This window comes from Oenanthe melanoleuca, chromosome 2, assembly GCF_029582105.1.
Source record: "Oenanthe melanoleuca isolate GR-GAL-2019-014 chromosome 2, OMel1.0, whole genome shotgun sequence".
NCBI lineage: Eukaryota > Metazoa > Chordata > Aves > Passeriformes > Muscicapidae > Oenanthe > Oenanthe melanoleuca.
The window spans coordinates 51,316,821-51,331,771 of record NC_079335.1 but is presented as its reverse complement, the minus strand read 5'-3'; the positions used below and the strand labels follow the sequence as shown (position 1 = coordinate 51,331,771).

The following is a 14,951-nucleotide window of genomic DNA, read 5'->3' as shown; positions in this document are numbered from 1 at the left end:
GATTTATTTTGAAAGATCAGAAGCACTTGGCTTGGAAGGAAATGTGAGCTGCAGTAGGGGCAGGGCTCCCTCAGGGGTGTCCCCTTGGTCTGGGGAGCGAGATATGCAAAGGAATTCCCAGCGTGGCTCCATGGGAGTACAATGTGAGGAAGGAGAGCCTGGTGTGACTAAGAAGCACTGGTACTTGAAGGCTGCCACTTTTTAATTTGTACACATGTGAGTGGTTGAATCTGAAGGGCTTCAGAAGTGATGCAAAATTAATTTTTGATGTTCAATTAATTAAGACTTGAGATCTGGGTAAAGAAAGAAATCACTTACAGAAGTGTTACATAGAAGTTATCTGACCCATTTTTCAACATGAGTCTAGTAAATTTCTACTGTTCTTGCACTCATTAATTCTGGATTGAAAGTGTATTTCAATTCTTTTAAAAAATACTCAAGTGAAACTTTCAGAATCAAGAGTTCAGATTTTTTTTTTTTTTTGCCAGATATTTAGTAAAACCACTTTGCCTGTTTCATCACAATGATCAAGATTCTTGAAAAAAAATCATTAACATTATGAAAGCCGTGTACACTGTCTTGGGAAAAAGATTTATTAAATGTGTACTTTTTACCTCTTTCTGCTGAGGTGCAGCCTGGGCTAATCTTCAGTGACATAAAGAGCCACAAAGAGTACAGCAAAATGAATGGGGAGCTCATGTCAAGCCTGGATTTTCTGTAATGTTAACTAGAGTGGCCATGCTCTCACAGGCCAGTTGACTCTAAAGCATTCTGTGCTGGTGCCATGGCACAAGAGACAAGAAAACAGTCCAGCAAGGACTTTGCCATCTAACTCTTTTGCAAGCCTTTTAACTACTTAATTTTTTCTCTGCTTCAGGACAACTGAAAGCCATTAGCGAAATTTTCAAGCTACTTAGCTGCTGTACAGTGTATGACCATGCAGGGTTAAGCTGTTGAAACAAACATTAAAGTCAGCTTTCTGATCACTTACCTTATTCCCACTTTGAGCATGTGTTATTTTGCAAGATACACATCAGTGGAAAAGCTGGGTCAGCAGCAGTGATGGAAATGTTGGATTTGATCGTGGGTGTATGAGCAGACCCACACTGCTCTCGACAGTGGTTGTATTGTAATCACATTAGAGACTTTTTTGATACTCCAGGCCTGCATTTAATCACAGCAGCTGCAGGTAACTCCTTCACAAACAGTTTCTTTTAGGCTTCAAAGCTGCAATGAAGGAAAGCCAGAGGTGACCTCTTTTTTTTGCATTTATAAAACAATCTATTTGTTTCTGTACCAGTTCAGGCTATTGTGATAATTGATAAAAGGTTCGTGTTAATCATAGAAGTATTGGGGTTTGTATAAACCAGAATACTTAAGTCTGAAATGAAGCATGACACTAGAGAAAAGAAAATATGATTAAATCAATTCTGTTTTAAGTCCCCCTGTTATGAATATTATGTTTTCTAAATAAGTTGTATCTACTACCAGTTTGTTTTCACACAAGCTTTCACACAGCCCAATAGATTTTGCAAAATCAGATTTCCTGCCTTTGTGTAATCAATTGCAGCCTATCTACTGAGACCAGACTTCCCAACTTCTGCCATTCCTTATCCACCTAGACCAGATGGTTATCTGTGAGACTTGACAAATTGTCTAGAGACTTCACGTCGTCCAGGTCCCACGGATGTTTTTGACCACCACTTCTTACCTGGCAAAATTATGACAATGAAAAAATAACAATTATTGATTACTAAGAGAAAAATAGACTATAAAAGAAGCAGTGGAGCGTGGAGTGGGCAGTGACCCCCCCCGTCCCCCCAGTGCTGCATTGCTCTGTGTATATAAAATAAAGCAATCTAAATTTTGCTGAATATTGAGACTTTTGTTTCTCATTCATAACACTATGAAGACCTAGTGCACTCATCTATGCCCAAGGAACTATACAGATGCCTCACCTGTCCTCAGAACTGATTACAGACATAAAGCCCTAAAAGAGTATATAATTGGACCTGCATATTTAGAATGCCTTAACTTCACACTTTCAACTAATTATTATTATATTCTCTCATTAATAGTTGACAGTTTAATATGTGCATTCAGTAGCTTAATAAACTGTTCATTGTGCCACTTAACTTAAATCCAGGCTCACCTTTTTAACGGTGAACCAAATTCAGACACCACATCCAAATCCAGGAATTTCCAAGTTTGAGCAATTAATCTGCACAATGAAACAGTGCAATTTTTTTTGCTACATAAAAATCTTCATGCCTTACAGATCTTTCAGAGGAGAAGAAAGGCTTCCTTGGCTGGGATTGAACACATTAATTAGAATTTAAATATTTGAACTTAAATACCCAAAAAGGTATTGAGGTAGTCTGTTGAATAAAATGTATTAACAGTTAACACAATAAAACATGTTTAAATATTAAAGACTTTCTAGTTATTCCTCTATGTGCCAGGAGGAAGGATTAGGGCACACTTAAGGGTGAACCTGGATGTTGTTGTCTTTGCAAGGTATGCTGGTATAAGGATTGTGCTTCATAGAGATGAATTTTCTGGGTACTCAGCTGAAATCTTTCTTGTTTTATTTGGAGGTTATTCCTGTATTGCTCTCAATAAATTGATTCAGAATTGGGTAAATCAGAACGCTAAGTATCACTAAAATATGAGTGTGCAAGCTCCCAACAAATAGTCACTAATTATGTACTTCTGGAGAGAAAAAAATGTCTGTCTGTCTAGAGTTTCTTGATCATCTTTATATTTCGCATATTGCAAAGATTTCTTATTACTGGGAGTTTGGGGCTTTTTCTTTGCCTTGAGCTTACTTTCTGTTCCAGTTGAAAATGTCATTAGAAGTAACAAATGTTTCTTTGTTTTTTTTGTTGTTTTTTTCATCCCATACAGTGTGAAAGGAGCAGATGCTGGGAACGTGATCAGACTATTTGTACCAGATATTGGGATGTTCATTGCTAGTCTGACAATATGGCTCATCTGCCGCAACATGTTTCAGAAGCCAGTAACCGAGGATGCAGCACAGTGCAACATGCAGTTTGAAAATGAGGAGATGGTATCAAATACACATTTCTATCTCTATGGCTGTCAGTGAGCTTTGACATTCCTGTGTTCTGAAATGGTTTCATGAGGGCTGGCTATGTTAAGAAGTAAACTTTCTTTCAGGAAATGAAATTATTTGTTTTGAAGTGGAAAAATCTAAAGTTATTTTGTTGAGAAAACAAAGCAGAATATGAAAAGTGGTAGATATGCCACAGGATTTTTCAAATAATTTTGAGTTAAGAAATAATCGTGACAGTCCATTACAAGTTGTTCTCCACCAGAGCTGCTGGTTAAATCTGACAAAGTGGTTCTGCTACATACAATGCCCAGTTTCTTAGGTAGCATTCCCATTTCCAAGTTTGTTATCCAAGTATAACAGCAGCATGTGAGTGATTATCAGAAATTTCTCTTAAAGAACGGAAGAGAGGCTGTGTATTAAGTTCATGGAAGTAGTTATCTAGAACTTTGGTCATACTGAGTGAGATTGAGAATGATTTGGGGGAGCAACTTACCTGGAAGTGTTGGTGTGTTTGCTGTGTCTTTTACAAGGGGGGAGAAGAGCAGCAGAGATACCAAAGGCACAAAAATCCACAGAAAGAGAAAGACAATTTAATAATATAAAAAGCCACAGTGGGAATTTGGGCCAGGGTGCAGAGAAATTCCTACTACTAATCTTAGCATGTTTTTTATCAGACTGTCTAGTATGGCTTGAGACTCATTTTCTGTCTTCTTTTACATATGGGTGGAATGTTTTTTTCTTTACTCTCAAAACACCAATTTCAGGGGAGACAATTTCAACTTGCTCATTTCAAATAGAAATTGAACTTTGAAGTGAAATATTTAGGGGGATCAGTTGCCCATTTTGGTGCCACTATATAGAGTAAAAAGAGGCCTCTCTGCATGTTGCCAGGTTGTCTGGATTGTGGCAGTGCCAGAAGTTGGTCAAGTTTCTAACACATGAGAGATCAATATCAGGACTGTGCTTTATACTCAGTTGCTCTCCTGGCAGCTGAAGATTGCCTGAAGGTTGTAGCTTTTTAACTGCACATTGGAGGATATGTAGGGTTTGATCTGATGTGCGTATGCAAAGCTTTGTGTCTCCTGGAACTTGGTTTTATCAGCTTTAAATCTGTTTCGTCATTGAAGCTGTGCAAAATGGATTTTGCAGCAGGCTAGAACCTTGGGCTATACCCAGAAAAGGAAAGAAGTGTGGCTTTATTGGCATGGTTTGTGTTCAGCTCTACTCTTAAATGAGTTTTATTTTACCAAAGTAAGCTCCAACAGACTTCTTTGGTGCTTTTGACCTTCTGAAAATAAAGTATTCACAAGCACAAAACAGGAGTAGCCTGACGGCAGAAACTCAGAAGAAGGATGGGCATAGTTTGGTTTCTCTGAAACTTTTTCACTTTTTCTTTGGTTCAGAAGTGAGCCTGAGCCTGGAGTCTGGGTCAAAGGGAGCTCAGTGTCCTGAGGAGGATGGGTGCTGACTTCCAGGCAGGGTTCAATAATCATTTCCCTGCAGTGCAAGGTAAAACTGAGCTAACGAACACTAATTGCAAAGCACAGAGTGTAGCTTTATATTGGGCTGGTCCTGGACTGGCTGCCTCAATACCAAGGCAAGAGTATTCCAGAAGGGAAGAAGGAGGGAGAGAAGAAGACTCTGACTGCAGAGAAATATGAATACTAGGCAAATAGAAATATGTGTAAATATGGTTTTTTTCTTCACATCAAAACCCAGTGAATATTATTTATGTTCTGTAAACGTATGTATTGCAGAATATTTATTGAACATAGCAGCTGTGTTTAGATTTAGTGACATCCAAAGCTCTATCGTAGACATTTTTTTAAAAAGGGACAATGTTTTCTGTTATGTAAGGGGATCCCAAATACTTTAAGGAAAGGCACCTCACAGCCAAAATGATGAACCTGCATAAGAGTAAGCTGCTAGCTTTTTAAAGATTGAGTGAAATGAAGTGTGGAAAATCAAATAGGAATTAAACACATTTTTCCAACCTTCAGTTTTCTCTTTCTAGGTGTCTGCAAATAATATCCTGGAATCATTTCTGCTAGTTAGGAGGAGGAGGCAGAAGCAGCTGAATCTGTTAGAAATATGTATTGGCAGGACTGACTGTAAGGAGCCTAATGCATATGCAAATCAGGCCACTGAGTGTCTGAATTTGGGAGAATGTTGACATGGTCTAAAATGAGTCCAAACTGTGTAGGTTTCACGTAATTTTCAATTCTTTCTTGGTAGAGTACACTGGAAAAGGGAAGACTTAGTAAGTGACCAGTTCTTTGAATTCTGCATGAGCTGATTGATGCCTGTGGTTCTGTGGTGCAGCTTGTTACTGATGCTGTAACTCTATTGAATTAGAAAAGACAAACTGAGTTGCAGCAACAGCTGTCCTACCAAAAGACACTTCAGAAAAATGCTGAGCTTGGTACTGTACCTCCAAGGGAAATAGTCCAGGGTTTGTTAGACCAGTCCTGTTGCCAATTCTAGAGTTGAAGAGCTGCTGCTGAGAGTTCCTGCCACCAGTCCTCAGAAATTTGTGGTAGGAGATTTTGTTAAGAGTGCATCAGCTGATTTAAACAGCCTTAGCAGAACCTTTAGAGAGGTAACTTTTCAGGTTGATAGATGTCTAGCCACAGATGGTTCTGTAAATCAAGAAATCAGCATTTCCAAGCCAAAACAGTGTCTTGCAGCTTTACCTTCTTGCATTAAATTATTTACATTGAATGATTCCCAGACCACTTTGCTTTGTGGGAGAGTGAAATACTATCAAATTAGGCTTAATTAAAAATGAAAGGTTAATCTACTTGCTCCCTCCAACATTTCTGTATAGGAAAATCTATTAAATAATTGGTTTAAAATTGCTAAAATTGACCTTTTCAAAGTTCTATGTGAGCCCATCACACTTCAGTTGATATACGGACACACCATAAAAATGCCTCCAGTTGAGCAACAGTTTGTGTGCTGCATATTGGCATGGCAGTAGCCTCAAGAAACCAGCCATGATGGATCAGATTGCTTGTGGATTAGGATGCAATTCAAAACAAGAAAAAGTATCAGAATCCAAATTAAGAACAACAAGGATTTGTTGTAAAATGGATGTCTTTCTCCATTACACTGCATCCAACTTTAAGAGAAACAGATCTCCATCAGAAAAGTTTATCCTATAGAGCAGAACTGGGGGAGGAGGCTCTAAGGCAGTGAGACTCTCAATTATTTGTAAGTAACGCTATCCCAGGAATAAGCAAAGAGTGTGGTTTTAATTAGCAGTGAGTCATGGAGTAGGAAGGTCTGCCAGATACCAGGCTGCAGTCCAACTCATTACCACCCCTAAATGGTTGCACACTTGGAACAAACGTGTCTGCAGGCTCTTTTTATTAGGGCTCAGAAAATTTAAAGCAGGTGAATTCAGCTGGAGACGGGCCTGGGTTGCAAATGCCGAAAAGCACAATGCCAGTCACAAGGTGTGAAAGGTGGAAGAAAATAAGAAACAACAGTTAACTCCCAGCTGCAGCTGAAAGTTCAACATTTCTGATTTGGAGCAGATGGTGGTTTATGTGCCAAAATGCAGATACAGTGCATACAGTCTGATAGGTATTAGAAAGGAAGTAGCCTTTTCTTGAGACTGACGGTGAATTGCTTAATGTTTTAAGTGACAGTGGCAGGAAGGAAAATCCTTCTGCAACTGCACAAGTTAAACTTTGGGAGAGGTGTTGGTCTTAATTGAAGAAAAACCATTGTAGTCTTCAATGCAACTTCCTCCCAAGGCACTTGCTGCCTTGCCCATTGAAGCTTGTTTCTCATGCATGATCTCCTAGAAAGCAAATAGGTTCTTACTTTGTCTCATAATCTGAGGCAAGCTTGATCCCAAAGCTCCCACCCATCCTCTTTTATGCAGAAGTCAGAGATTAGTTTGGGATCTCAAAAGGGGAAAAAATGGAAAAAAAACAAACAGGGGAATTTAAAAAAAAAAAAAAAATCTAAAGTTTTAGAAGAATGTGAGGAGAGCTTGGCCTGGAGTTGAGATACTGGGCTGGAATCAGGAGGACATACATGAACCAGCGTGGTTCTCCCCTTGGCCATGAGCTTGGTTTGTGTTCTCAAGTCTGTTGTTTCATCTGTCTCTCAGCTCCTGTGTCCCTTGGCACACAGAAGCACTAAAAATGCTTCCTTCCCCAGCTTTGTCCTTCTAAACAGTGGCAGGCTGCTTGTCCTCGCCTACACTGAGCACGTAGTGCATTGAGAGCTCTCATTTGGTCCAGGTCTCCAAGTGTAACTGCAATACATTCCATACAGGACAGAACAGTCTGAGAGCTGCCCATGTCCCCTGCCTTGTCCAAGGACTTTCTAGCATAGGAATTACCCATTTGAACCAGTATCCTTTTCCTGAAAGTAACTGGCACCTGCTGGATAAGGACAACAGCGAATAAGAGAATTCCCTTTTGCAACATTACAGTTTATCCTGATCTCTTCTAGTGTGAGAATGACTTTAATACTAAAACATGTGGTTTCAAATCCCTTCCAAAAAAAGTTGTTTATAATTATAGCTACTCTGAATAATCTTGTTAAACATATAATTACCCAGACTCTTTTAAAACCTCATTAATTTCTTGGCTTCAGTGGCGTCATGAAGCAAGGACTTCCACATTTTAATAAGTGTTCTTTGATTTTATTTTGAATTTAACACTCTTTAATTTTATGGAACGTCCCTTGTATTACATGTAAGAAATCAGAGTGAGATGATGTATGGGAAATAAAATGTATTTATTATCTTCTATATTTGACCTTTTTAGGCCAAGCAGTCTCTGGGGGTGTTTTTTAATTTCTTTTATCATTTTAATTACTTTATTTTCTGAGCAAACTATAGTTCTGCAATATTATTTTGAGCTACAAAGATTATCAGTTCCTCACCATTTCAGGCAAGGTCTTACTGTTGATTTAAATGATAATATGTATATTAGGTTCAGAGATTTTAGGGCTGATCAATTCTACCAGTATATAACCTACCTGGATGTCCTGCATAAGGGAAGAGAAAGGTCTGATGTCCCAGTCTTTGCAATTGCATTTTTCTTGCCTCCAGATGTAACCTGCCTTAAGCAGTTAACAGTGGTGCCCATGACCTTGTCTACAAGACCATTCCATTTTTCTTGAAGCCTGTGATAGGCATATTTCTCCTTAGATGATTTATTGCTTTGTGTTTGTGTCTTAATTTAATTAGATTTTGCCAGTATCAAACATTCACCTGACTTGATTACCGGTCATTGACATGGGATGCTTTGGTGGTGATTTCTCTAAACATCTTCCCATATGCAACTCTTCTTTCACTATTTGCTTCTCTTCTGAGAAAGAAAATTATTGCTGTGATTGGAAATACTGTGGAAAAAGAGCTTCTCAGAGAGTGTTGGAATGTTATGGCTTCTTTGAGCTTCCTGATGATGCCTCTATTATTTCTCATCTTTTTTCTTCATATTGTCCGTATTAAGCACAGCACTAGCTTACTTTTTCTAATTGTTTCTCTGGTTCTGACCTCTGAAGAACTGGTCAAACCCATTTGGTCTTCATGTGCTTTGAACATGGTATAAACAGGAATTAAAACTTTTTTTTCCTTGTGATTTAAAAAGAGCAGACTAGTCTCCCTTATCTTTTTGCTTGTGATGTTTGTAGTGGTGAAGTTTGCCAGAGCTTACCCAGCTGCCTCCCTCAGTAACAATTCTAATGCATCTCATCTTAACAAGGGTCAAAAGTTTACAAGTTACATTATCTCCTTGGTTTGATGCACATGTCTTTGGATAAGTCTTAACACAAATCTGTAATTACACGACAGCAGGCTGCAGCTACATGACATTACAGAGAGCAGTGCATTGTGTGTTACCAAAGGCTGCCAGCCTGCTGGGCAGGAAACCTCGGTGTGCACCTGTCCTGTTCTGGGCAGAAACATGACAGGATGCAGTTCCTCTTGTGGCAGCTCTTCACTTGGGGTTACTAACAGTTCTCCCTTCCAGTTTCTGAGATACAGAGTTATTAACCAGGAGATTAAAATCCTGGAATACTCCTGCCTTTGGACAGCCTAAGTGATGAATAGCACAGTAGGAGAAGGAATCTCTTGGCTCACAAAATTCAGTCTGCTGTTACTGCATGTTAAGCATGCATGTTATACTACTGTATCACACAGTCCCCTCTGGAAGGCAGAAAGCACCATCTTGAAAACAGAGCAATTCTTCTCCATTCCATTGTTCAGAAATAACCCTGTTCTGTAATTTTGCTTTTATGATGGTTAGAAAACATCTGATTTATATTGCATATATACTCATAGCTTCATTACAACATTTTTAGTTCTTCTGCTCTTTTGCTTCAATGTATTTCCTTCTCTAGCATTAACATCTCTGATAGTTTGGGAGGTAGACCACACATCTTTCTTTAAAGGTTGTTCTGCAAGACAGAAGTGGCTTTGGATCCTCTTGTAGATTAGGCATCTCATTCTCCTATTCATCCCAGGAGCCTGAGGCTCTTCAGGGTGGTACTGGAGAAGTACCCAAGTCACTTTGGTTTGCAAATAGCCACAGCACCATGGTTGGGCTATTTATTCTCCTTCTTAGCAAGATGCATACTGGTACAGTATGTATATTTCTTGAGCCAGGAGTTACTCCATCTGGGTGCTGTGCATTCCTGCTCTAGCTCAGTTAACTGCATTGTGCCTTGTAGTCATAACCCAACTCTTCCTATTTCCTTTTCACTAAAAAAGGTGTTTAATTGTCCCAGGCCAAACCACTGAACTCTGCCTGTAAGTTCACTTCTCTTTTGCATTTGGCTTCCGTGCCTGAAAACCTTCTGAAGTCAAGATGTGACATTGTATTTCAAATTGGCCCAGTGAGTTATGTGCTGAAATCATTCAGTGTTTGCTCAGGTGCAATGGGTACTTTGGGAAGTGAAATAATCTCTGGTTCTCTCAGTACAATATCTATTGTGTACAGGATTTAATGAGTTGCCTTCCTGTTATCCTGGTTCAGAACTGTGCTTGTCTTTATTAATTTATTTTTCATTTCCTTTGACTCACTAAATGCTTCTATCCCTATGTGCTTCAGTAAATAGCTGATCCTTTTTGTAATGAGTTGCTCTATCCCACAGGAGATTTTACTGTGGAGGTGTATGTATGGCATTTATTACTATAAATCACTGCAAACACACTGAAAGTTATTTCTGATCTACATCTATCTTTCTGTGTAGGCCTTTAACCCAAGCTTTAGCACACTTAAGATGTACTAGTGATAAAATTTTTCAGTAAGATCTATGTGACTTAAAGTTAGTTTAGGATTTTCTTTTCAGTGATTCAACTGAGTAATGTAAATTATTAAAATAAACTGCTTAAATTCCAGGATGCTTCTATCTCATTAATACCACACCTTCCAAATTGTTCACTGTAGTCCCACACTTGATGAGTTCAGCTCACTTAGCAGGCTCTTCCCCTGAAGTCACACAGTTTCCCTCTTCTATCCCAGTCTGCAGCTTGCACTCCCCTCTCCATGCCCACCCCCGTGTCTGGGGACCCTGGTGTTCCCCTCTGGCTTTCTGTAGACCCCAAGTACCTCACACAAGATGGCCTTAAAGCAGCCCCATTTCTGTAGGAATCAAGTTCAGTGACATGTGGGAATTGTTTGTGTGGAAATGTTTGAATCTATTCTGTGGCAGGAAAAGCAAGGACATCCACTTCTCACATGCTGATGCTTTCAGAACAACAGTGGAGTTTCAACGTGCAAGATTGAAAATTCAATAAATGATTGTGGTAACATGGTTTAGTATTGACTGCAGGTTAAAACTACAGTCATTTCTATTACATTAAGGGTTTGCAGTTCCTTTGATGGTAAAAGAAGCAGCAGTTCAGTTTCTTTTCCAGCTTTTGTGCTCACAGCTGGGTCTAACTAAGGAATATAGTGTTACTTTGATTATTTTTTCTGTATGCACTTACACATGTGCTGCTTCTAAAAGCAAGTAAGTAATTAATTATTCCTATTTCTGCAACTATTTTATACATAAAGGTTGAAGATCTTTTTTAAGGGGGGAAAAGAGGGTTTTTAGAGCAAACTTATTAATAGGAACTCAGTCATGATAGGTTGAATGCAGTAGCTAAGTGACTATGGAGGCAATTGAACTAAGTGTGAGAGGAGAGAGAGTCTATTTCTGTTGTTCTGCTGATTAAATGGAATCAAATATTTTTTCTCAGATAATTCCCAAACCAATCTGTTCATTACAGGGGCTTTTTGAAATGGGAAGTCCAGAAACATGGGCCTAGTGGTTTTACATACTTAGATATCAAATTAATTGTATCTGTATTACTCTATCACAGGTAAGGAATAAAAATCTCTGGAGGTAAAGAAGTAGTTCTAGGTGGTGATATCTTGAGAGAATCACAGTTTTACAGAGGGAGTGTCAGCAGGATGGTGTGAGCCCCAGGGCACACAAACTGTGGGGCAGCATGAAGACAATCCATCCCCCTTGAGAGAGTCTGGTGTGGCTATCAGCAGCAGGGGTTAGAAGTCTGTGCTGGGGTCTGGAATGCTACAGCTAGAAAAGTATAAGATTCCCACTCTTCTCTGTTTCCTGGTACTGGCTGGGGGGAAATGTCAAAATACTGAAACTAAGCTATTTTTACAACCTTTATGAGCCAAGTGGAAGGAAGAAGCACCTGAACCTCCACAGGAACTGACTCTTGAGAGCTTAGCAGTGCATGCTTGAGACATCCCAATAATTAATGGAATGTATTCACAGGGATGGGAGTTACGAGACTTGCATCCCCTTAGTTGTAGTAATTCTGCATAATTAAATTTTGTTGCTGTCAGTATTTGAATTTTTGAAGGGTTTGTGTCCACTCTAGAATTGAAAAGTCAATAAATGAGCAAATTTGTGTTTACAGACACAATACTATTAAAAGTACTTACAAAGCAAGGAGTGCTCTGTAGCAAAAATGGGGTTTAGATTAGAGTTAAGGCTTCCTGTTAGTAAATACATCTCTGGGACTAGAGGATATATCTGTGCAGTTGTGTTTATACTGTACCAGATGAAACATTTAAAAGTTGGATGTTGAAAAAGCGGCCCCCAAAGTAGCTAATGGATATTCTGGCCCTGGCCACAATAGTAGCTGCCATAGCTGCCACAGGAGCTGCACTGTTTCCTTGCCTGTTCTCTATCTCAATTTGGCAGTTTAAAAAAGTGTTGTACAATAAATACTCCAGGGACTTCCACATGATTGCTAAAAATCCTAAACTGCATTTAGTTTGTTTATAAAAAGTCCTGGGGCCCTGCTCTGCAGAGCAAGGGTCATGGAAACACATGTTTATGGCTTCACAAATGCTCTGTACTCCTTGAATGGAGAAGTTTATTTGATTTAATCAGCATCCACAGGGATCCTGTAATTGCATAATAGGTAATTTATTATGGAAGTAAAAGTATTTTTCTAACTGTAGCCTATGTAGCAAGGGTTTGTAGCTTTAGACTAATCCACATAGTAAAAAAGAGCTTTGCAAAGCAGTCTGACTGGAGTAATGGTGTTCTGTGATGAGCGCATACTTGTATGGCTTTTTAATCATCAGAAAGTGTTAAAACAACAAGCACATTATCACCATGTGGGGTGTGAAAACTGTTCACTGTTTGCCTGCCTTCTGCAATTTGAAGTGCTCAATGTGAGAAAATGGAAAGCCAGCCCAGATGATCCAGTGAGAGGGCAGTGAATATGAGAGTAGGGAATCCAAAGTTTGTCTTTTCGACATATACTGGAACATGGCCTTCCATCTACTTCAGCAAAGGAGCATGGCCTTTCATCCTGGATACTGAATTAAAAACAGATAGGTTTGCTAAAAAAAAAAAAAAAAAAAAAAAAAAAAGGAAAGAAAAGAAAAGAAAATAAAATCAGACCTGGAGCTGTTTAACTGTCATAGTCTTTGCTGACATAACCATTGACTGTGTCATGAAGCCAGGCAATTCTTGCACAGCCATATCATTGATAAGGCTGGCTGTCCTGAAAACTGCAAACCAACATGTATCTGTTCTGAAAAAGCTTCTGGGATTCCATATTATGGTTGTTGCTGATGATCTCATTTGCCAGCTTGTCGTGAACTGTGGAGAGCGGTTGAAGAGCTCCAACTCCCAACAGACTTTTTGCAGTTTTAGAGGGAAAACTTGGGAAATCAGTTTGGCATTTCCTGAGGTTCAGAATGCTGAAGTTTTCTTTCCAACATCTGATGACCTCAGTAACACCAGAAGTAGATTGTTCTGTATTTCCTGTGAATATTTGTGACGTCTTAATTTTCTTGCTGAACTTGGAATTCATATTTTCATATCTAAATAAAAGCTAAAAACCAAGGAAGATTACCTTCTTTGGTAACTCATCAACTTTGAAGCTTTTAGTTATTCTTAAGGCTTATAAGCCTCAGTCCATGGAAACTTTGGACTATCCTCTCTTTCTCAGCTTCAGTTATATCCTGGTCCATTGAAATATTCTGTGCCCTAGAGCTTCTCCCTGGGTGTGCTGTGTTATTTATATCAGGACTAGATCATTAATGCTTAACTCTCAAAGCACAATGTAACCTAAATGTTCTTTAGATCAGTGAAACAAGATAAAATAGCCTAGTAAAATTAAAAAATTATGGTCCTAGTAATGACAGAAAATCCAAAGATCTGTTTTGAGGATATCACAGTGTGAATTTGGGCATTTGGCACCTGAGGTTAGGAAGGCAGGTAGGGATGAGAGGCAGAAAAGTATGTCAAGTCCCACCTTTTACTGGGATTTTGTGTGTGGTTTCCTTACTTCTGTGTCCTCCTTTTTATTTTAATGTTTGAAGGAATATTGTGTTTTCCTCCAATTTATACTTTAAAGTATTTTGATTATTTTCACTTTCTTCACAAGAACATTTTCTGCTTTTTTGGAGAATATTTTATTATTTTATTTTGTCACTCTTCAGATTTTTATTTCCTGTTCCTGCATATGTATAATTCATAGCAATCAGGTTTAACATAGTATTCAAAGAGAGATTAATCCTAATGGACTTCTATGAAGTAACTGTATTTATTTTGAAGTCATTCCTATAGACATTTTAAGTGAGTCTGTGTTTTAATGTGTATTGTTTCAGCAACCTGAAAGCACAAGCTGAAGAAACAAGGGTCTCCCTCACACAGATCTATGTTTAGCAAGTGTGACATTTCATAACCTTTAAATGTCCACCAGTCTCATTCATTCTCCTTCTTTGGGATATGGATGCTGTTGATGGTTTCACTGTTCACTGGTCATGTTAAGCTCAAGGCACAGGGCACTAGAACCAGTCCAGGAGAAGCAGGATTGGACCCAAAAGGGCTAGATGACAAGCATGTTAATTTAGTATTTGTGACACAAGAAAAAAGGATCCTAACTTTTGCCCTTTGTTTAACTTTCTCACTGAAACAGCTGTGGCACAAGTTAGGGCACAATGTATTGCTGTGCCTACTGTCAGCATTCTCTCTGAATATTTAATGTTTCCCATCCTTGGGACAGGAGCTCAGATATGAGCAGCAGTGATGAACAGACAAAATGCCTCTTTGTGCTCCATGCCCTGAAATGTGATGACTGCGTGTGTGGACTGCTATCTCTCTATTATTTTGCATAAGGAGCTAATAATTTATATTTTGAGAGCTGTATAGGTGAATGGTGACAATAAAAAGCTATTAAAATTCTACTATACCTCATGTAAAGGGCCTATTGATAGTGAAATAGCTGGATAAGTGCAAGAGAAATGTGGATTTTCCAGATCAGCCCTGCTGCATTTATTACATATTTCATTGTCTATAAAATAGAGACTCCTTAGAATAAGTGAGTTTGTTTATTTGTTTACTTGTTTGTTTACTTGTTTGTTTTCCT

The 14,951-nt window shown here is 38.8% G+C and overlaps 1 protein-coding gene across 1 annotated transcript in view; it reads left to right on the top strand.

Annotated features, from left to right (window-relative positions):
* PIEZO2 (piezo type mechanosensitive ion channel component 2) overlaps window positions 1–14,951 on the top strand; it is a 281,253-nt gene that overhangs the window by 149,024 nt on the left and 117,278 nt on the right. Inside the window, exon 5 of the mRNA XM_056483345.1 lies at window positions 2,908–3,070. Coding sequence (XP_056339320.1) covers window positions 2,908–3,070 — 163 coding nt within the window. The remainder of the gene's footprint in view (window positions 1–2,907; window positions 3,071–14,951) is intronic.